The 24,485-nt window shown below is 34.9% G+C and overlaps 2 protein-coding genes across 6 annotated transcripts in view; both read left to right on the top strand.

Annotated features, from left to right (window-relative positions):
- BTBD8 (BTB domain containing 8) overlaps positions 1 to 18,350 on the top strand; it is a 104,869-nt gene extending 86,519 nt beyond the window's left edge. For 3 of the 5 annotated variants that reach the window (XM_032423812.1, XM_032423803.1, XM_032423795.1), the window contains 8 exons: positions 264 to 401; positions 1,291 to 1,420; positions 3,847 to 3,908; positions 7,707 to 8,412; positions 8,670 to 8,754; positions 9,162 to 9,301; positions 10,972 to 13,302; positions 14,591 to 18,350. In XM_032423812.1, the coding sequence (XP_032279703.1) occupies positions 264 to 401; positions 1,291 to 1,420; positions 3,847 to 3,908; positions 7,707 to 8,412; positions 8,670 to 8,754; positions 9,162 to 9,301; positions 10,972 to 13,302; positions 14,591 to 15,060 (4,062 nt within the window). In that variant the 3' untranslated portion in view covers positions 15,061 to 18,350. The remainder of the gene's footprint in view (positions 1 to 263; positions 402 to 1,290; positions 1,421 to 3,846; positions 3,909 to 7,706; positions 8,413 to 8,669; positions 8,755 to 9,161; positions 9,302 to 10,971; positions 13,303 to 14,590) is intronic. The other 2 variants (XM_032423819.1, XM_032423828.1) reach the window with 1 other exon arrangement.
- The window catches only part of CUNH1orf146 (chromosome unknown C1orf146 homolog), a 78,763-nt gene continuing 58,124 nt past the window's right edge, over positions 3,847 to 24,485 (top strand). The window contains exon 1 of the mRNA XM_032423850.1: positions 3,847 to 3,908. The gene's annotated coding sequence lies outside the window, so the exon portion shown is untranslated. The remainder of the gene's footprint in view (positions 3,909 to 24,485) is intronic.

Below are 24,485 nucleotides of genomic sequence, written 5' to 3'. Positions count from 1 at the left end.
TTGCCTCCTAGGAACAGTGTGTGTGTGTGTGTGTGTGTGTGTGTGTTGTGTGCAGATATTTTTTTAAAGGAAAGGGATTTTTATAATAATGGTTATTATCGTAACTATGTAATTATAATAATTATATTATTAACAGAGGATAAGATTTCTGGTTGACTTCATATGGCCAGTTATGATAAATGGTCTGTTGTTAAGCCAGACTTTCACATTTCTTACACATTTTACATGTATTCCTATTAAATATAAATGTCTCTGTTTTGTAGTCACAAGCAATGAGCAGCACAGCTGATCTATTGGACAAAATTTTAAAAGCAATTGAAGAAAACATTACCACTGAGAATAGTTGCTCTCTTCTTATGGCTCTGGACACATTACTGAACTCTGACAGTACAAAGGAAATGGTATTGAAAGTGATGAAAATTTATTTAAATGATATAATATTTGAATTGTTTTAAGATTTTAAAATATATGCACATTTTAAATGTTGCATGGTTCATTGAAACTAGGTGATGGGGGGTTGGTTATAGTCCCTACCCTTGTGTTTGTTTGGAATTTTTCATAAAATAAAAATTTTTTAATTTCATTTACCTCTAAACAGACATACTGCAAAAGTTCAGAATTTGGCAGTTTGACTCACTAATTCTAAACATAGTTTGGAACTTAACAATATTAATTGGTACAGTGTAACTCTAGTATTTCTCCCCTGTCACTGTATTAAATGTCCTACATATAAAACTTACAGAACATTTTAAATAATTTTTTAGAATTTTTAATAATCTATTTTTATTTTTATAATATATTCTTAATTCCTTTTTGTCTTCAGAAAAAAAATCATATTTAAAATTGGATTGACTAGGAAAAAGCAAAATTAAGATACTATTTTTAAATGCACTTAATCAATGTTAGTAAGCTTATTGCAAATTATTGGCATTTTGTATTTGTTCAACAAGAAAGATAAAAAATTTCATCATATTTATTACTGTTACATAGAGTATTTGACCTTGTAATGTCATAGTTGATTTGAAAAGGCTGTAGAAGGTATTCATGTAAAGGCCACTGGTGATTTAAAATAATGTTTGGTTAAAAGGGTAAGGTTTAGCTTCATGTTCACTATAAAATTCTGTTTTTGAAGAGTAAGCCTTCATAAATAACATGTACCCGACGATTTAAAAAATCTAAGTGATGACATCATTGATCTAGCTTAGGAGTAAGTAGATTCGGAAAGGAATAATGACTGGTTGCTATGACAATGTGGCTCTCACCAGCTGCTGATTTGTTGCTTGAACACAGGGTTTTACGTGCAAGATCCAGGCTCTGCGTGATAAGCTGTGGATCTTCCTGGTTCAGTCTTTCTATGCTGTTCGTCACACAGAAAGCTGGAAGCTGATGAGCACAGATGATCAACAGAAAATCCAAGCAGGTATGTTAGCCTTGAGATTTTTTATTCTTATTTTACGATCTCTGTGACGAGATATTTTGAGGGGATGCTAATAAGTGGTGGGATTAATATTGTTTGCTTCTGTTCAATAATAGCTTGCTAATTGAAACTAGTGATAGTATGTTTAGGCAGTTTTAATAAATCATGCTTTGCTGTTCTTGGAAAATGATTCATTTCCTTTATATATGTATTTATCAGTTTTTAATCCTACTCTATATTAGCAGCAATGTTCCAGCTAAATTTGCTTAAAAGCGTTCTTATAAAGAGATTAGAAGTATAGGAAAATGTAATCCATGTAGAACATATTACCAAACATACTTTCTCTTCCTTTTTAGATATATTTTGCCATAAAGCTTTTCCATCTTTTGCATAATATATCATTTCTTGTGGTTTTGTCTAAACTAGATGGCTTTATTTCACAATTGATTGGTTCAGTGATACGGTGTGTGGTATTGCGGAGTGTCCCTCAGGAGCCTCACAGTAGTCTCTGACATTTAATAGGTACCATTTGAAACGTTAGCATTAAACAAAAGATGTATAATGCTCAGAATGTATGTTTGTTTCAAAAATATTAAGATAAAAATTTTGAGGGTGTGGAACTAAAAATGGCTTCATGACTATTTTTGGGTTAAAGCAGGTGCCTTAGAAAAAATATTTGCAGATTCAGCAAGTATACTTTTAAAAACATTTTAAGAGACTATATTTTAGGAAGCGAACGTTTTTGTACTATAAAACATGAAAGCCATATGTGATATATTCTTGATAGTACATAGATATGTTAAATTCTTTAATGGGATAGTCAGAATATGATTTGCTCTGTCTTGCATTATGAGCATAACATGATAGTGTAGCTAGATGTGAACTGAAGAGCACTTTTCACAGAAATTCCAACAAAATAATGAAAGAACAAAATCATGAAACAATGAAAATCGCAAGGTCTTCAGGAATTTGAGATTTTTTTTCCTTATGACTATTTCTATACTGATTTTTAGATGACAGTTTTTACTACAAAAATCTATTCAGTGTGAAGAAATAAGATCGGCATTGCATGAGGTGTCATTCAGCTCTCTTCTGATTGGTAGTAAACTTTGTTTTTCTTCATTTTAGAGGATTTCATAGTTAAGTTGTGCCTTAAACAACGTTCTTTATCTTAATTCTATAAAGTGCTAATTAAAAATACATACAAATATATATGTATACATATGTAAAATAAAATGTTATTGGTAATTGTACTAATTGTCAAAAAGAACTTTTCAATCTATCCTATCAGTGTAATAATATATTTTTTTTAATCTTCAGTATGTTGAATTATAATGAGTCCTGACTTACAGATAGTTACTGCATTGGGAAACCCCAGATAAAGGAATGATTCTAGATTGTCTTTGTTATAGCATTTCTTATATTCTAATTGAGTTACTGACCTTTGGGAGAAATCTTATATTAATTTCTTTTTGTATAGGATAGTGCAAAGTCATTTGCTTAGTATAAATCAGTCCTTATAATACCATTTCTAGGATCCTGCTTTGTCTTATAGCACAGATCCTATAGAACACAAGTAGTAGAAGATGCAATGGGAATGTTACATATAATTTAATATATTTTTCACCAGCTGTTTTAATAAATAACAAATGATTTTGGAGATGATATTTCTTCAAACTATGTTTTAAATAGTTTGAAATATAACCTTCAAAAGAAATAAATACATTAGCTGAACTATATTTATAGCTCTCATCCCATTATCTCTATATATTTTCCTGACGTCATTCAGATTCTTATTTGAAGAATATAAAAACATGAGTTCCCCAATAATTCCCATTTAAACCTAATCTAGAAAGTGAATTTTTATTAATTCTAAAAAGAATGATATAGGTTTGAAGATTGTTTCTTGTTTTATTTTCAACAGGACCTTATTTTTTTCTCTTCTCTTTCCTTCTTCCTCATGATATCGCTGCAAAACCAGGAAATATTTGTAGTTAATTTCAACAGAGTATTTTTACATTTTTTAGGATAGACACTTTCTCATATTTAATGGTTTATAAAATATTACATTTGCCACAATCCATAATTTTTTGAAATTTGGAAAACTAAATGAAACCAGTTATCTCTAAAACTTCACAGCTTGAGAAAATTCTCGTTTTTTGTAAATGTATGAATCCTCTCATGAGATTTTACATTTATTATTAATTTTAATAATATAAAATCCATAGAGACCAGAAAATAAGATTGAAAATAGGGTTCTTTAAAAAAGAAGTTCTAAAATATAATATGGAATTATTTGTGTGTACTAGATTGCTTTTAGCCTTTTTTAAGTTACTTCCATTAAAACATGACCTTTTTCATACTGTTTTCCCTCTACTTTTATGGTAATGTTAGTGTTTCCTATAAAAATAAATTGTTTCTTTCTACAGCTGCATTTGACAAAGGTGATGATCGAAGACTTGGCAAAAAGCCTGTATTCAGTAGTTCTCAGGTAAACTTTTAAAATTTTACAGGTCCAAATGAAAAAAGAAGCTAAATAATTTAAATTTCATTATTTTATATTTCAGTGATTGTTTAAATGTATTCTTTCATTAAGTAAAGCTGTTTCTTAATGAAAATAATTTTGAGTCTTTAATCAAGCAAATATTCTATAAATTTTTAAATTATGTGGATTTTTAATACCCAGCTGGCATAGGAAGTGAGCTATTCTACCTTTTTTATTTCCTTGAAAACCTTTTTGGCAACTAACATACTGGAGCTATTCCAACAGATGAGAAGTTGTCTAAAATTCTAGACCTAATTCAATGTCTAATTTTCTAATTAACCTACTTCTTAAAGAAGATTTTAGTTGGCCCAGTTTTCTCTATACTAAGATTTTAATTCACACAGTACATTTTTGGTGTGAAAAAGGCAATCAGTACCAAGAGTATAGTTAGTTGTGTTTTACTTTAAAAGTTACTTGCTGTATTTATCTGAGGTATCTAAAGTAGTCAAACTCTCAGAAAAACAAGAAGGAGAATAGCAGTTGCCAGGGGCTGGAGGTATAGGAAAAGGGCAATTTTTCAGTGGGTATAGAATTTCAGTTTTACAAGATGAGAAAGTTCTAGAGATTTGTTGCCCAAGGTCTATATAGTTAACATTACTGGACTTCCCACTTAAAAATGGTTAAGATGGTAAATTTTGTCTTTTTTTTTTTTATCCCTTCCCACACACAAATGAGTTGGTGTATTTATTATAATGTGAAACATTTTTCTTCCCCTAAGCATGGAACGCTGCTAGACTCGCCCTTGACCATTCTTAGTTATACTGTACAGTTGCACAGAACATACTCTAAGAAGTGGTAACTTAGGATATTTTTCTCTATGTTCCCTGTTATCCCCAGTGTTTTTTTAGGGCCCCCAAGAATTACCCGATCTGCCTTTGTTTCTGCTGTTCTACTCACTGTTATCAACCAGGCTTTTCTTCTTTCCTTGCCTTACAGTGAAAGAGAACAGACTCTCATTGCTCTTCCTTACCTTCCTGGCATTCAGGTTGCCTGAAGGTTTATGCTGTTAACCACAGTGGGAAGAAAACCGGGTAATATGTTTCCCTCAGAAGGGCAGTATACTGAAATGGGTGCTGGACATCGTATAATAAGAATTAAAACCTTGACTTCACTTTTTTTTTTTTTTTTTAAATCCTTACCTAGAATTTTATTGGTTTTGTGAGGGAGTGAAATGGAAAATGTGTGGCCTCCATGAGGCCAAAAGGCTGAGTGCAGGGTACAGGTTTCCTGGGGCCTCTCAGCGTCATTTTTTATCTGCCTAAGGTGTTTTTGCCTACCCCTACATAGGGGCGGGAAAGTGTGTGTGGGAGTGTGGGAGGGAAGGCTGGGTGGAGGAAGAAGGCTCTCCAGCCAAGCGCAAGGGATGCAACACTGCCACCTGGCACAGTTGCCAGGACAGTGTGGCCTTGACTTCACATTTGTTATCTCGGCCATAGGTGAGCTTGCTTGTCTGTACAATGGACTAATAAAACCTAGCAGAATTATTGTGAAAATTAAGTGAAACAATTAATGTGCAATTATTTGGTATGTAGTAAGTGCTCAGTAAGTACGGAATGAATAAATGTGTTTTACAAGAAGAGATGAGATCTTCTGAAAGTGGGAGAAGGTTAATGAGGTAAGACAGATTTAAGAAGAGTGCTGGTACCAGAATACTTAAGGTAATGATGTCTGGGACTTGTTTCAAAATAAAATGGTAGTTACATATGAAACAAAACTGGCCAGGAGCTGATCACTGTTAAAGCTGGATAATAGGTACATGGGGGTTCATTATACTATTCTATCTTCTTTTGATTATGTGTAAATTTTACTACAATAAAAAGTTAAACAAACAAACAAAAAAAGGAATAGTACTGGAACCAAAAGGGTGTCTAAGGGGAATTCTCTTGAGAGTTGCCCTCTTTTTCTCATTTTTCTCAATAGCATGTGGTCTCATATTTGTCAGTAGCATGCATCTTCCCACCTGGCCATTTGTATGTAAGAAATATATATAAACTTTGCAGATATAAGTTAGAGAATGCCTAGATATGTGTATACATTGAATCCTCATCATGCTATACTATGTTAATATAAAGTTTCTAAAGGAGTATGGTTACCCTATATACTGCATAGATCTCACCCATAGCATGATGCTAAATTTAAAATAGACAGATTCAAGGATACAGTAAATTAAGTAGATCAATTTTAAGGGTGAGAAGAAGTCTAAAATCAGAAGTCTACCTGATTTTAGGTATTAAAAATAGAGAAAGGTTATTTTTTGAGCTAAGATTTGATCAAGAAAACAAAAAATGAGGACCAAACCTATTTGAACTTTATAAATATTACATAGAATCCTGGAACACTGCCCTGAGTAGGACCAGTCTCCACCCTCTAGAAATACAGAATGTGAGGCCCAGAGATGTTAATGACTTCTTAAATATCCTAAGTCAATTAAAGATAAGAGACAAGAACCTAATGATTACCTTTATTAGCACTACACCTAGCTTTTCCTTAAACTTAGCCAGGTTATTTATTACTGTGTGTGTGTGTGTGTGTGTGTGTGTGTGTGTGTGTTCACACCCCCCATATATGTTATCTTTATCTTAGACAAATTTTTAATGTAAATGGAAGTTTTCTATATTCAGAAATATTAGCCCTTGAACTGTATATCAATATATGCTCAGGTTTGACAACGTGCATCACATTTTTTGAGTACCCAGTATGTTATAGGCACAGTTCTAAGGGATAAAAAGATGAAGACAGCACAGGCTTTTCCTCAGACCTCTGCAGTTTCATACAGCTTTTCAAAGGGGGGTACGTATTTCATAAAGAGTGGCAATATAATCTTAAAGTTTTATTCTGCACTTCCTACCACTTTTTAAAATGTTGTTATTTCCTTCCATAGCAAGGTTGGTTCTAACCAAAATGATATAGGCGCATTGTCTTCAGTGTCTTAAGTGTCCTCTTTTCCTCTTTTTACCTACTTCACCTATTTTTAGGACCCCTTTTCCTCCACTTTCTCCATATAGCCAGAGCTGTATTACTATTTTGTTTCTTCCAAAAGCCAAACTTTTCAGAGGTACTGTCTCGTTTCCCAGGGGCTTGCAGCCCCCAGCTCCAAGGATTAAACCTTTAGTGATAAAATTTCTGGCATTTGGATAGGATTGAAGAGACAGTTTTTAATGAAAATCTTTATAATGTCCCTCAAATTATACCATATATAAGCCGGCATTATACTACCTGCTTAAAGCAGTAAATCATGAGCTCAGGTCCTACTTCCATCCTTACAAGCATGTGACCTTGGTAAATCACATACCGGATTTAATCCCGTTTCTTGTTTACGAAATAGAGATAGCAACAGGAGCTCTCTCATAGGAGTGTTGTGAGTATTAAGTGAGATAACGTATGAAAAGTGTTTTAGCACAGAACCTGGGAGTGGGCCCTCAAAAAATATTGGGCATTGTTATCATTGACCCACGGCATCCTGACACCTTTAGGTGTTAATCTGTACCATAACTTCACAAAGCTAAATAGTATGCCTTTTTAAAAAAGAATTGCCTCTTAATTTTTTATGCTATATTTCAGATTCAATTAAGGGAATGTGACTAAAGATACATTCAAATGGTCAAAGATAATTCAAATTTTGAGTGGCCCTATATCATAATGTGATCTTTACTTTCTCCTCTTTGAAAAGCTGGCTTATTGAAACAAAGTACTGTAAGTCAAAGACTTCAGTCAAGTTCTAAAGAATTTTTTTCTTCTTTGTAGCAAAGGAGACAAGTTTCTGACTCTGGTGTTATAAAAAACAAATCTTGGAGAGGAAATATCAAGAAGGATTGTTGGAATTATCCCTCTGCTAAGCAAAAGATGAAATCTGATGGATTAGGAGCATCTGGACATTCAAGTACTAATAGAAACACTGTAAATAAAACTTTGAAACATGATGATTTAAAGGAAAAGGGTGGTACAAAAACAGCATCTAAGGTTACAAAAGAACTTAAAACTGGGGGGAAGAATGTTTCTGGAAAGCCCAAAGCTATAATAAAGTCCCAAACAGAAAACAGTGATAATGCTAAGTCAACAAACACGTCGCCTAGACAAGCTGTGGAAAGATCAGCAGCAGCAGCAAATGGACAGAAAAATTCATTAAATGAGAAAGGAGTGAGAAATCAGGAAGGGCACATTACAGGTGCCAGACCCAAGGTACTCACTGGAAACTTAAATGTGCAAGCCAAAGCAAAGCCTTTGAAGAAAGTGACAGGAAAAGATTCTCCATGCCTCAGCATCGCAGGGCCTTCCAGCAGATCGACCAATTCAAGTATGGAATTACTGATTTCCACTGAATGCCTGAATGAACCAAAAGAAAATGGATCAGTAGGAGAAGAGAAGCCTTCAGGTGATAAACTGTCCTTTTGTGAATCTCCAGGACAGACAGTAAAAAACAGTGTGGAAAGTACCAAAACTTCTACTGTAGGTGGGTTTTAGTACCCTCACTTTGAATAGCTCCTGACAGTTAAAGTTCCTAGAAAAAAATGATTCTGTGTTTGGATGTTTATTTAGTTTCAGATGCCAGAAGGCATTTATTTACATGTGTTCATGCAAACTGAGAGAAAACATACTTCTTCCCACATTAACGTTTATTTTTGGATATAGTGTCTGGCCAGTGAATTTATGCATGACTTTTACATATTCAGTGTTCTGTTTCATGACTGACTTTTTCTTAATTTACAGCAGTAAAATCTCGACCTGTTTCAAAAGTTACCAGTGGAACTTCAAATAAAAAAGGGATTCAAGAAGAAACTAATATAAGTAGCGGGTAAATCTTCATTAGTTATTTTACCTATATATTAGCTTTCTCTGAAAGTTAATTATATGCTAACTTCTAGCTAAATATTTAAAAAATATCTTTTCTTCTTTGTTAGAGAATATATTTATTTACACAATATTTTAAAACTTTATTAAAAGAAAATAGTATATGAAAAATGATTGATTATTGATACAAAATGATAGATTACACTTGTGGCACTTGATTATGTATTGCTTTGTCATACTTGACCTGCAGGTTTATAAACGTAAAGTCCTGTGAACATAAGGTTTTTCTATTTTTTGAAAAAAAGATACTTTTTAATTTCTTTGAGAAAAAATATATTTCATATATGAGTTTTTTAAAAGTTCATGTGTTGCCATCTGAGTGCAGTACTGAATGCAAATCATTTTTCTTAGTGTGCTAAAGAAGGTCACTAGCAAAGGATATAGTGATCCAGTACCACAGGCAATTTTAAAGAGAAAAGGAAGTGGCAGTGGGTGTGCTACAGCTCAGCAGAGGACAAAAAACGCCTCGTCTAATCTTGCTAAAACTCAAGGTAAAGCCGATATAATCCTGGGTATTACTTCTGTGTTTAAACTGAATAAGCAGAACTCTGATTTGGAACTTTAGCAACAAATAAGAATCTAACATGGTTTCACTCATTTTAGATTTGTGTAATACTATAGAGATTTTACACTTTTACTTTTAGATAAGTGTTTTTTTTTTTAAAGATTTATTTATTTGAGAGAGCGTGGGCCTGCACGCAGGGGGAGGGTCAGAGGAAGAGTCCCAAGTAGGCTCTGGAGGGCAGAGCTGGGGAGGAGGCGGGCGGATGGATCTCAGGACCCTGAGATCGTGACCTGAGCCTAAGCCAAAACCAAGAGTGAAACCCAGGCACCCCTAGATAAGTATTTTGGTATTTCAGGGTGTGGGTTTGGTTTTTATTGTCTTTTATGAGAAGTAATTAAGGGAGTCACTAATTTATCTGTATTTTTGGTCCTTCTATATATTATGCCCAGGTTTCTTCAGTTTCATTGATAACTATAGGAATTCCATGTGCAAAACCAGCACTAATATTAGAGCCCTTTAAAAAAGTAAGAAACAAACTGAGGGTTCTAGAGGGGAGGGGGGTGGGGGGATGGGTTAGCCTGGTGATGGGTATTAAGGAGGGCATGTACTGAATGGAGCACTGGGTGTTGTACGCAGACAATGAATCGTGGAACACTACATCAAAAACTAATGTTGTAATGTATGGTGATTAACATAACATAAAAAAAAAAAGTAATGGCACAGTCATGAGAACTGTGATATATAGGAAGAAGAATTTTCCCTCTGTGCTGTGCCTGTTGTTTTGCCATGTTCTAAGAAAGAAAAGCATACTGATCAGGTTGCATACTTAGCTGACTTAATAACTGATTTTAAAATTAATTTGCTTTATGCATTAAGCATTCATGTAGGTTAAGAGCAGTATGTAAAAACCTAAAAACAATTTTGAGTTTGATAATGAATTAATACTGAAAGTAAATTTTAAAATAAGCCAGAGAAAAATTATTCATGTTCTAGTAATAACTAAAAATTAAACATTTAAAAAGATTTGGCAATTCTGTTTGATAGTTTTGATTATCATCTCTAGGACTCAACCAGTGTAAACAAATAGATTCTCAAACTTAATCCTTGCCCTCCAATTACCAGTTTTAGTTTCCACTGCACATCTAAGTAGTTAAACCCAAATGATCTACAATAATAATGATCTTGTTATGAGAAGTAAATTAGTTTTGTTCATGTTTGACAGAAAAAAAAAAAAGCCAGTAACTTCAACATTTCTATTTTATATTTAGCTTGATTCTTCTTTCAGCTGTGTGGAACAATCTTTTTTTCCCTCAAAAACGTCAAAGGGAAGACCCTTCCTGCTCTTTTGATATAAGAAAATCGGATTTTTGCACCCTCATTTATTTATGCAAATCCAATTCTGGCATAAGGATCAAGACTCTTGAGGAAGAAAGATCCTATTTAAGTAATTTTGCTAAGATGCTGGAATAGTCCCCCTATATTTGTAATAAAAAATTTTTTATTTTATCATGTTACTAACACCTAATCTTTTGTCCATTGTCATAGATATGTCATTTCATTGTTTATTTTATTTCTTCCAATGTAATTTAAAAACAGATATTGCATTTCATTCACAAATTAGAAAGTGCATTATATTTTTAAATTTTCTTTTATTAGGATCTCAAGGCGAGTCACCAAATTCAGTAAAATCTTCAGTCTCTTCAAGGCAGTCTGATGAAAATGTGACAAAATTGGACCACAATACAACTACAGATAAACAAACACCTAAGAAAAAAATTGTCAAGCAAGGACACACACCTTTGCCTAAGGTTAATGCAAAAATAGCGGCAATGTCTAAAAACGTAAATCAGTCTAAGAAAAGTGAAACTTTGAGTAATAAAGATTCAAAACAGAAAACGCTTCCTGGACAGGTTATATTGAAAACTCAGCCTTCTTCTCAAAGACCTTTAAAAAGTGAAACATGTGTTGTCCAAGAAAATATATTTCATGATGTGCATGATAATAATAACAAGGATGATGATATTTCTGAACGGAAGCCTCATGAACCTCTAATTAATCTCACATCAGAAATCAGCAGTAGAGAAGCATTCCAGTCATCATGCAAACCTGACCCACAAAAGCCATTAAGCAATCAAGAGAAAGAGAAATTAGTATTAGAATGCCAAACTATTTCAAATCTGGATAAATCAATAAAGCATGAACTGGAGTCAAAACAGATTTGTTCACATAAAAGTGAAACAAAATTTTCCAGCAAAGAATCAGATCATCACAACACAGCTAAAATACATTGCCTTTCTGATGGGAGTGGTAATGCAGATCCAAAATTTTATAACACCACTGTCCTAAAATCCATGATTTCAAATCCCAGTGAAAACTCCTTGAACTCTAATCCTGTTTGTGATTTAGACTCAGCAAATGCAGAGCAAATCCATTCAGTATCAGATAGGGAGAAGCAAGGAGGGAAACAAGATATAAACAAAAGATTAAGCATTAGATGTGTCAAAGATGTTTTACCATGTGTTCCTGAAAGGACAAATGGTACCTTAAATTCTCTCCAAGATGACAGAAAATCTAAAATTCATGTAGAAGAACAGAAAATTCCTCGTCACTTGTCTGATGACTCTGCTATGAGTGAAATCAAACATGCTACAGCAGACTCAGATATTTCGTCCAAGTGTGTTTTGGAACAAATATCAGGAAAAAATTCTCCTAAAGATATGGAAACAACAGAAACTCCAGAGAGCCATGAAACTGCAGAAGTTCCATTTTTGAGCCACTGGAATTTGAGTACCAGTGGTCTGCCTCAGAGAGAGAGTCCTGAATCTGACAGTGGCAGTGCCACCACATCCTCCGATGACATAAAGCCCAGATCTGAAGACTATGATGCTGGAGGGTCTCAGGATGATGATGGGTCAAATGACAGAGGCATTTCTAAATGTGGCACTATGTTGTGCCATGATTTTCTTGGAAGAAGTAGCAGTGATACCAGTACTCCTGAAGAATTAAAAATATATGACAGTAACTTAAGAATTGAGGTGAAAATGAAAAAGCAAAGTAGTAATGATCTTTTCCAAGTTAATTCGACAAGTGATGACGAGATTCCTAGGAAACGGCCAGAAATTTGGTCTCGATCTACAGTAGCCCACCCTAGGGAAAAAGAAAATATTCTACGAGGCAGTGTCCATTTTGCTCAAGAAGTAGATCAAGTTTCTTCCTCAGCAGATGAAACAGAAGATGAAAGATCTGAAGCTGAAAATGTTGGAGAAAATTTCTGTACATCTAACTCAGCTCCTCAGCAGTTTCAGGGAATAATTAATTTGGCTTTTGAAGATGCAACAGAAAATGAAAATCACGAGTTTTCTGCAACTAAAAATTTTAAAAGATCAGTCTTACTTTCAGTAGATGAATGTGAAGAACTAGGATCTGATGAAGGGGAAGCTCATACTGCCTTTCAGCCTTCTGTGAATTCTCTTTCACCTTCTGATGTTTTTGATGGCATTTCTCATGAACATCATAGAAAGACATGCTATTCCAGGTACACACAAGGACGTGAAGGTAGTATTTTAGAATGTAAACAAGATAAAGGCAATAGTGTATATAAAAACGAAAGCTCTCTCTTGGGTCCCAGCAGCATTGACTCATCAAGGAAAGATAAACAGAGTGCTTCAGCCACAGGAAAAAAGTTCACAGTAGATGTCCTGTCCAAAGGAGGCAGACAGCTTCTTCCAGAAGATAAACAAGTAAACAGGGGAAGCAATGTGGGTAATGACTTTCAGCAACATAGCAGACTCTCAGATAATGATATAAAATCTCAAGAAAGACCATGTCATTTGGAGCTTCATCAAAGAGAACCCAATTCTGACATACCAAAGAACAGCTCCACAAAATTTCTGGACTCCTGTCGGAGTCAACTTCTGCCTCGGGAAGGTCAAGTGAAAGAGAACCATTCTACAGCTACCAAAAAAGCTAATATTGCTTTATCTGCAGGTAACGTACAGAAATAGAAATGCTAAATCCATAAGAAAATGAGTTTATAGAATTTTAGAAGTTGTAGGTAGCCCCAAATGTTTTATTTTAGTTAGAATAATTACTTAAGTAACAGATACAAATTTCAAAAGAAAACTTAAATTTCTTAATAATATGAAAACTAGCTAGTTAATCTTTATTGTTCCCTTAAAATCCTAGTGCAGAGTTAAGATCTAGTAAAATTTTGGTTATTATTAGAGCTAATCTATTAAGAGATTTTACATGAAAGAATAAAGAGAAAAACTTAGTTTGCTATTATTTAGTTATTTATGTCTAATTTAACATAGAATTCTTGACTATTAGAAATTTTATTATACATTGGATATGTTTTATGGACTATACTATACTAGTATATATCTAAGAGGGCTGTGCAATAACTATAGTAATATAACTAAAAGCACTGAACTATTTTAACTAGATTAATTATTACAATTTATATGCATTTTACAGAGATTAAAACTTTGAGGATCACTATAATTCTAAAACTTTCAAGTAAAAAGATACATTTCCTAAAAGAGATTATATTTAGAAGCAACAATAATATATGAAAAAAGCCCAGGCTTATTTCATATGTATAGATGATTTCCTGTCTAATTGTTTTGTGTGTTTGTCTTCCTTATTATAGTAATTTAAACTAATGACCCACATTTAAAATATGCAATAGTGGCTGACTGCATAACTATTGTATATCAGAACTAAGAAAGACACTGATTAATAGCCCTTGTTCAGCAAAATCACAACAATAGGGAGCTCTTTAAATTTGTATTTTTTTGTTTGTCCTTGCTTGCATCCTCTTTTGCATGTGCAATATACAAATAAGGCTTTAGATAAAATGTATTTATTCCCCTTTTGGAACTGACTTAACTTAAAGTCACCATCAAATAACCATGTCTTTTTTTCTCTTTAATTTCATATTGTAGTGAATTAGATACATGTGCACATTCTATGTTTATGTTTAAATAATTTTTGTTGTTTTCTGTATCACAAGTTTTCAAATTAAAGTATGGAGAATTATTGTTAGTTGCCTATGTTGATTTTGCTGCTAAACATCCTTCGGTTGTTTTTTTTTTTTTTTAAATATAGAAAAAGAAATGCCTCAATAATCTTGTCAATTTTGTATAAGTGTTATTTTTTCCATTCTGTTTTTTTGGACTATAACTATTATATTGTTTTAATATTGTTCTACAAAACTCTGAGGGGTACCAACATGTGCAATTTTTACATTGTGTAGTATTATGAATTATTTCAGGAGACATAGATGATTGTGACACACTGGCACAAACCTACATGTATGACCATCGGCCTTCAAAAACCCTCTCTCCAATATATGAGATGGATGTAATAGAAGCATTTGAGCAGAAAATGGAATCAGAAACACATGTTACAGACATGGATTTTGAAGATGATCAGCACTTTGCAGAACAAGATTGGACACTATTAAAGCAACTGCTCTCTGAACAGGATTCAAACTTAAATATTACGAATTCTGTTCCTGAAGACTTAAATTTAGCACAGTATCTAATCAGCCAGACACTACTTTTAGCACGAGACAGCTCAAAACCTCAGGGTAAAGCACATGTTGACACTTTGAACAGATGGAGTGAACTAACCTCTCCCCTTGATGATTCCTCAGCAAGCATCACCATGGCTAGTTTTTCCTCTGAAGATTGTTCACCCCAAGGGGAATGGACAATTCTGGAACTGGAAACTCAGCATTAAGAGTATTAACACTTTGGAAAATTTTGAACTATGCCACCACTTTATTTTTTGATGCTTATATTATATCCAAATAATAATTGCATTAGCCAGAGATAGACTGTCCTTAATATTGAAGGAGTCTTTACAGTTTATTGAGGTAAACATAATTTGTTTATTAATATATCATATGTAGAAAAAGGTGTTTTTCTAAAATTTTTGAGCATGTTTTATTAATTATTAGAGAAATTAGTAGACTTATAAAGAAACCCTTCAGTTTTCCTTTCCTAACTGATCATTTGTTCACTTGTTTATAATTCAAGAATTTAAAATGTTAATGCACAAGTAGATCAGTCCCTTTACTTTTTGCTCTGCATATGGTAACAGTAATTTAACAATAAAAAACTTATTGTGCTTGTGTCAATTTATGTAGTTAATCAGTGAGTACCATTCAAACTCAGATTGAGCCTGATAGCTGAATATTAGAAAAAACCTTCACTTTCCCAACAGTGCAGGTCCAGGAAATTGTGAAGTAAATGCACTTCAAATTTCAGTCACATTGATACTGAAACAGAGAAATGGAATCCCTTGTGACTCTCTTTTTGGGGTATATCCAGAGAGAGACATCTGCCCTTGTTCAAAAGAAGTGGGAGAACTGTCCATTTGTTTCACCTATATAGACTTTATAGTTAATCACTCTTCATTTTCCATTCCATATTAGAGATATTTTGAAACTGTTTCAGCAGTAAGCCTGCACTAAATATTAATTTTAAAATGGGTGCATGAGGCATTTGAGTTACTGAGTTAAACTGTGTGTGTATATGTGCACACACACGCATGTATGCTTACTTTCTCCATGTGTCTATATACTCTAGTTCCTTATTTCCTTGATCACATTGTCTTTCAGTCTGTAATTTTGGTAGCAAGGCAAAGATAAAAATCTTTTCTACAAAATGGTACTGGAGAGTGATCACTTCGATACCTGCTTGATATAAGTGGACACTGCTCTTAGGATGATGAAATTTAGTAGAATTAGCCTCTCTCAAAACTATGTAACTGAAAAAAAAAAACTATGTAACTAGCACATAATTTCTCTCGTCAAAATTAAGGAAACCTTTCGGTTTAGATTTCCTTTTCTAAAATAATGGTTTTCAACAAATTAACAATAGAATGAATCTGTATATTGAATATCCACAATCATATTAATGCACAATCATTTGTTATTGTTGTATAATAACATAATTATATTAACATTAGCCACTAACCTGTTATACCATAAATTTGCTATGCCTTTTTAAACTAGAAGCTCTGTAGGGTGCACTCATTCATTCAGTCAAGAAACGAGGCATTGGTTCTACGCACTGAGGTACAAAGCTAAATAAGGTTTGATTCCTGTTTCCCACTCACAAAAAGGGTGTTCAGTTTCTAGTGAGGGGGGAAACCATGTAAGAGAAAGGTTAAAATATAGCATTGTAAGAACATTGTATTTTCAAGCCGGATGGGAATTTAGAGATTAGTCTAATCCCTTCAAATTCCAAAAAATAACTCTGAAGCCCAGAGGAATTAAAAGATTGCCCAAGGTCCCACAGCTATTTCGTGGGCTAGAATCTAGTATTCCTTAATTTTAATTTGATGTTATTTCTACCACACAACATGCTCATTTGATTTTTTCATAAAGCCTGAGAGCAAGTATATTTATAGGTAGTTTGTAATATAAAGAAGTAATGTATGATAGTCAGAAACAGTGCCAGTTCCCAAGACATTGTGTTATTTCCTTTTCTCCAAATGTGAAATTGTTTTATGTGTTCTTTTTAATAAATAGCTCAGAAATTCAAAACTTTATAAATGAAACTTCTCTCCTAGTTCTAAGGTCTTAAAAACTTTCTTCTTAAACTACTATACATTAAAAAGCCATTCAGTTTCATGTCACATCTGCAAATAGGTAATAGGGAAGGCATTTTGCTTAAGTAGTGACCTCTTAGGTAATTTCAGGACATGTGTGTTTTCTTATGCTTTTTGTGCATCTACCAGTCTGTTTGCTGTGGGACTCTTCGGGCTAGTACTTCATGATTTAACAAACACAAAGGGAAAAATAATTGCTAACATTTATTTAGCTCCTATTATATGCTAGACACTGTGCTAAGTGCTTTAAATATGCACTAACATTCAATTCTCACAATAATTATATGAGATTTGTCTTCTTATCATCTTTATTTTACACATGAGGAAACTGAAATAGAGTCCTTACCCTGGATTAGCTACCCTAGTGGAAGAAACTAAAAGAGAAATAACACAACTATACTATTATTTGGTAAGATAACAGTGGTATATGGTCAGAGTTGTGTGAGCCCAGAAGGAGAAGCTACAAAGAGCTTGTCAGAAAGAGATTAGAGAAAGCTTCTTAGAGCAACTAATAGTCTGTGACTCCTTCAGAATTTCTATAAAGGGCTTAGTGGCTGCAATCTAGTTGGAAGTGTAGGCCAGCAGGGGACTTAGCTTGAAGATGTATAGAAAGTACTTTGCTTTTACTTCGATTGTATGTTATAGATCAATAAAAATAGAAATGTCCTTAAAAGATGCTTTTATACATAGTTTATATGAAGTTGCAAACAGTCCAATTGTCCATACCAAAAAAAAAATCTTATTTTTATTTTGATTTGGCTTGCTTTGGAGGACTGATAAAGATTATGTAAACAGCCCCTTTATACCATCTCTTGGAGCAACCAGGTAACCAGATGCTGGCTTTCAAGGATGAGGAAGAATTTTCTTGGTGATACGGCATACTGGACACAACAATGCATTAAGAATGGTAACCAGGATGTGTGTTGAGGATTAGGAGGAAGAGTGATAGGAGATAGAGCTAAAGAGCGGACTGGAGTTGGGTTCCTAAAGTTATTAAAAACTATGCTATAGTGTTTAGTCAAAATCCTGGATTTAGTGAGAATTGTGTCTCCTTCCACTGTGCATTCCTTTATTTTTAACTCTCAATAGACAAGCTTTCCATGTTTTGAGGAAATAACCAACTACAATCAAAATGGGTAGTCATCAAAGTTGTTTTTTTAAGTAGGTAACAAAACCAGGTGTGTTTCAGAAAGATAACTGTCAGCTCTATTGAAGATGGCCTGGTTTGAAGAAGCACCCAAGTCTCAGGACGCAATTAAAAAATAGTTTTGTCAACCTTAGAAATTGGAAATGGAGGAGAATCTGGTAACAGAGATATCAGATAGATTGAGATTATAGAACCTGGTGAATAATTAGATGGTGGGAGAAGATTGAAAGGAATTTTATAATTGCTATCAAAAATAGCATTTACTCAGGGGCATCTCGGTGGCTCAGTTGGTTAAGCATCTGCCTTCGGCTCAGGTCACGATCCCAGGGTTCTGGGATTGAGCCCCACGGGGCTCCCTGCTTAGCAGGGAGCCTGCTTCTCTCTCTCCTTCTGCCCCCTCCCCCATGAGAGCTCGTGCTCTCTCTCTCTCTCTCTCAAATAAATAAGATCTTTTTAAAAAAATTATGAAATTGTAATGTGTCATAACATAGCTCTGTATAAAGTGTAATCAGTGCATAAAGGAGAGGGAAATGATGGGATGACAACTTGGATAGGCTCCGTTATTATTGTAAGAGTTCACAAGACAAAAGAGGCATACTCTTGGCAAAAGGAGTTTAGAGGCAGTGGGGAATTCTAGTTGTTCCATATGGCTGGAGAGAAGGGAACAGATGGTAAGGGCAAGGGATAAAGTTGGATAGGGAGATGTAGAATCCAGGGAGTAACACAATCAGATTTGCATTTTATTTTCATTATTTTTTTAAGTAGGCTCCATGCCTAGCATGGAACGCAGGGTGGGTCTTGAACTCAAACCCGTGAGATCAAGACCTGAGCTGAGATCAAGAGTCAGACACTTAAATGACTGGGCTACCCAGGCGCTCCAGATATGCATTTTAGAAAGATCACTCTGGGGGCACCTGAGTGGCTCAGTCGGTTGAGCGACTGACTCTTGGTTTCAGCTCAGGTCATGGTCTCAGGGTCTTGAGATCAAGCCCGGGGGGCTTGATGCTCAGCAGGGAGTCTGCTTGGAATTCTCTCTCTCCCTCTGCCTGTCCTCCCCCCTCCCCCACATTCTCTCTCTCTCTCAAATAAATCTTAAAGAAAAAGAGAGATTCTGGAAGTGGTATATAGAATGGAATGGAGCAGGGTGACAAGGCAGGGAGATCAGTGATGAGTATTCCAGTAACCAAGGCTTGGATGAGAGCAGTAGCTGGGGAGGTAGAGAGGTGTGGACATATTTGAGAGATTTAACATGTGGGTTGGAAAAACTTAGTAACTGATGTGGGGATGAGAGGAGGGAGTCATCTTAAAAGACTCAGGTTTCTGACTAGGGTGCCTGGGTGGTTGATGATATCATTAGCCAGAAATTGAAGCAAGCTTAGGATGTTTGAGCTGTCTGTGGGACGTTCCAGGGGCTGAGCACAAAATACTGTGGAATAGAAAAAAGCCTGAGAAGGAGAATGAAAAGGAATATTCTGAAGTAAGAGAACTAGCAGGCTAAGGTGAGGAGGAAAGAGTGATTAATGTATAATCTCACTACTAATCAGAAGGGCAAATCAAGGCTAAGAGATTCCATTTGAACCTATCAAACTGAAAGGATTTTTTTAAAAAATACAGTGTTAGCAAGAGAATGATAAATTTCAGATACTCATGCATTGCTATGGGAATATAAATTACCTTTCCTTGTAAGTAATTACACAGTGTATATCATGAATGTTTATAACTTCATATCCCGAACCTAGTACTTCCCCTTCTTGGAATTTCCCATTAAGAAATAAGAATCTGGGGGCGCCTGGGTGGCTCAGTCATTAAGCGTCTGCCTTCAGCTCAGGTCGTGATCCCGGGGTCCTGGGATCAAGCCCTGCATCGGGCTCCCAGCTCCGCGGGAAGCCTGCTTCTCCCTCTCCCACTCCCCCTGCTGTGTTCCCTCTCTCGCTGTGTCTCTCTGTCAAATAAATAAAATCTTTAAAAAAAAAAAAAGAAGAATCTGAGACCTAGGTATATTAGTGAAAATTGAAAACTAGCTGAATGTCAACAGTAGCAGAAGGCTAAATAAAGTATGGTACATCTATATAACACATTATGCAATGATTATAATTGTCTCCAAAACATCTGTTTAATGCCAAGGGAAGATGCTTAAAAGAAAAAACCCAAAATATATATTTATAATATCCCAATTTTCCATACTTATATAGAAAAAGGGACTTGAAGGAAATAAGATGCTGATGATGGTTAAGTGGTACTGATGATTTTATCTTTTAACTCACATATTTTTCATGTGTTCTACAAAGCACAGAAAATTAAGTAGGTTTGTTTGTTTGGGGGTAAGTAGAAGTAGTTAACAGTGTTGAATGCTGTTTGAGATGTCAACTAAGGTGCACACCTAGATTAGTTCATTAGATTTGGACATTATGATTTTACTGGCAGTTTTGTCAGTTGGTGTTTTTTATAGTAGTAGGAAGGGCAGAAAGGTGAGCAGGAGGTAAAGAAGTAGAACTTACCCTTTCAAGGAAGTAGACTGAAAAGGAGACAATGGTAGTTTGTTTTTAAGAGAGAAGTAACTTCAGCACTTCGAAAAGAAGTTGGGAATAATCATTGAATCAGGACCATCAAGGAAGAGGCAGGGAGCAGTGGGATCAAGCACAAAGGGTTCTAACTGACACAGGGCACTTAAAGGAACTTCAGGTATTTAATATAATTAAAGCACCGAGGGGCGCCTGGGTGGCTCAGTCGTTAAGCGTCTGCCTTTGGCTCAGGTCATGATCCCAGGGTTCTGGGATCGAGCCCCGCATCGGGCTCCCTGCTCTGCGGGAAGCCTGCGTCTCCCTCTCGCACTCCCCCTGCTTGTGTTCCTGCTCTCGCTACCTCTGTCTCTGTCAAATAAATAAAGTCTTAAAAAAAAAAAAAAAATAACGACAAAGCACCGAATGCATGTGGGACAGCAGTGGAAGATAAAGCTGGAAAAATACAGGCAGGCCAAAACATGAAGAACCCTGTAACCCATGCTAAGGACTACAAACAGGCCATTTAGGCAACATATTTAAGAAAAATTTAAAAGACAAATACATTATAGGACTTTTATTAAGATTATATAGAAAATATTTTGGGATGAGAAGAGACTGGAAGAAGGAAGACCTGTAAGGGGGTCATTGGAATAATTAAAGAAAAAGAGTGGCCCACGCTTAGGAAGTAAAATCAAGGATAGAAATGAGAGGATGGATTTGAGAGATAATTGGAGGTAGAATGATCAAGATGTGGTTGCCATTTGAGGGTGAAGACTTGGGAGAAGGGATAAAGGTGATCCCCTACCCGTATCCCATAATTCTAACAAGTGAAAAAAAAAATGGAAGGTAGATGGTTCCTAATTGGAAAAAAGATAATTTTCAATTTGGACATGTCACATTTGAGATTCAATTGAGATAACAAAGGTACATAGTATAACGTCTTTTGAAATTCAGAAACCCAACAAACTATGACCTTTCTACTCCCACCCCATCTTCTGCTAGTTTTGTGGAGGTTTGGACAGGTGAAAGTGGGGACTTGGTTTGGCTCTGTTTAATGATATATTGCAGGAGCTTTTATTAACTTGGAATTATCTATACACTCTTCTCCAGTGATATATATATTATTTTCATATTGTAAATTCTTATACCAAGAACACTTTGAATCTGGCTTAGGTATGAGAAGTGTACGTTTTTATCATGTTAATATTGCATGAGTTACTTTTAGTGTCCATGATTCATCTTTCATACAGTGGTTCCTTAACTACTTCCAAATTTAGCCAACATTAGCATAAGAATTTTAATTTTGAGAATTTCAGTTCTATTCTGATTCTACATTTTTATAATAATATCCCAATCAATTAAACAATGAATTTCCAAATCAGGAAGATATTAAGAAAATATACTTTCACACAAGGACATATTTTTCCCTAAAAGAGTTTTCATATAAAATGTACCGCTTTTCTTTCCATTTATGCTCAATTTTAGCCTGGCAAGAGAACTTTATAAAAAACTGAAATAGAAATATACCTACATTTAAACTACTACATGCTTAGGAAAATATGTCTAACACCCTTACAAAACTTTTTTTACTTAGATATATGCAACTCTCAAAACATGCATAATCTACTTTTAAAGTCAAAAAGGTAAAATACTTTTACAGTTTTCTGATTTAAAGTATAGAGAACAACACTCAAGTTTAAGAAGTGAGAAAAATAACATTAAATTGAATCAGAAGAAAGGAATTAATACAGACAATAGTGGAACTTAATTAGAAATCAGAGATGAGTGAAACTGGTAAGTCTAAGAGCTGATTCTTAAAACAATCTCCACAATGGAGAGAAAAGCATAAGTACACAATATTAGAGATGAAATAACAAAATAGTAAGGTATTAATTTGCACAACTACATACAAAACGGTTGAAATGGACTTCTAGAGAAATATAAATTACAAAAACAGGCTCAAAAAGAGAAAATATACACCTTGGAAGAAACTGAGAAAGCATTCAAGATCTATCATTTTGGAGTATGGAGAAAGAAAAAAAGCCTCCAGATGCAATTTAAGAAACCATCACAGTGTGATCACCAAAACCTGCCTAAAGATAGCATAAAACAGAAAATTATGGAATAATATCACTTATAATAATGCAAAATTCCTGAAAGACTCAAACATTTAATACATGACAATTTATTTAAGGAATGCAAGATGATTTAATGTCGGGAATCCTATATGTATACTACATCCATATTATAATATGGATGAAAATATGAAAAATAATATCATATAATATGAAAAATAATATCATCTCCATAGATACCAAAATCTAACTTGAAACAATGAAGCCAAAAGAGTACTATACAAAAACATGCATAGTGTTTTATTTTTTTTAAAGATTTTATTTATTTATTTGACAGAGAGAGACACAGTGAGAGAGGGAACACAAAAAGGGGGAGTGGGAGAGGGAGAAGCAGGCTTCCCGCTGAGCAGGGAGCCCTATGCGGGGCTCGATCCCAGGACCTTAGGATCATGACCTGAGCCAAAGGCAGATGCTTAACGACTGAGCCACCCAGGCGCCCTGCACAGTGTTTTAATATAATCTTGAAATAAGGGGCGCCTGGGTGGCTCAGTTGGTTAAGCGTCTGCCTTCAGCTCAGGTCACGATCATAGGGTCCTGGGAGCCAGCCCTGCATCAGGCGCCTTGCTCAGTGGGAGCCTGCTTCTCCCTCTGCCTGCCGCTCCCCCTGCTTGTACTCTCTCTCGCTCTCTGACAAATAAATAAAATCTTTAAAAATACATATATAATCTTGGGTGCCTGGGTGGCTCAGTCGGTTAAGTGTCTGCCTTCAGCTCAGGTCATGATCCCAGGGTCCTGGGATTGAGTCCCATGTAGGGCTCTCTGCTCAGTGGGGAGCCTGCTTCTCCCTCTCCCTCTGCCTGCAGGTCCCCCTGCTTGTGCTCTCTCTCTGTGTCAAATAAATAAAAATCTTAATATATATATATATATATATATATATAAAATCTTGAAATAAAGTGCATGAGCCTCAGAAAACTCATGCAACTCTGAAACATAAAACATAAAGTATAAGATTGATAATTTGGCTATTTAAAATTTAGAACTAACGTATGCCCAAAATACCATAAACAGAGTGAAAAAGCAAAAGATAAATTGGGGGAAATTTTTGTTTTTTAACAAAAATTAAAATGCAAACAGCTGGTAAATAATGAAAATATGTTTGACCAGACTCATGATTAACAAAGCATTAGAAAAAGAACCATAAAAGAAAAGGTTTTATTCCATGCTCATGGATCAGAAGAATAAACATTGTTAAAAGGTCTATGCTGCCCAGAGCAATCTATACCTTCAACGCCATCCCGATCAAAATTCCAATCACATTTTTCAAAGTGCTGGAACAAATGATCCTAAAATTTGTATGGAATCAGAAAAGACAGTGAATCGCCAAGGAAATGTTGAAAAAGAAAAACAAAGGTGGGGGCATCACGTTGCCTGGTTTCGAGCTATATTACAAAGCTGTGATCACCAAGACAGCATGGTACTGGCACAAAAACAGACACACAGACCAATGGAACAGAATAGAGAGCCCAAATACGGACCCTCAACTCTATGGTCAAATAATCTTCGACAAAGCAGGAAAAAATATGCAATGGAAAAAAGACAGTCTCTTCAATAAATGGCGCTGGGAAAATTGGACAACTATATACAGAAGAATGAACCTCAACCCATTCTCTTATACCATACACAAAGATAAACTCAAAATGGATGAAAGACCTCAATGTGAGACAGGAATCCATCAAAATCCTAGAGGAGAACACAGGCAGTAACCTCTTTGACATTGGCCACAGCAACTTCTTTCAAGATACATCTCCAAAGGCAAGTGAAATA

This window comes from Phoca vitulina, unplaced genomic scaffold (assembly GCF_004348235.1).
Source record: "Phoca vitulina isolate PV1807 unplaced genomic scaffold, GSC_HSeal_1.0 scaffold2, whole genome shotgun sequence".
Taxonomy (NCBI): Eukaryota; Metazoa; Chordata; class Mammalia; order Carnivora; family Phocidae; genus Phoca; species Phoca vitulina.
Note: the sequence above shows the minus strand (reverse complement) of the source record. Positions and strands in the feature narration are given on the sequence as shown.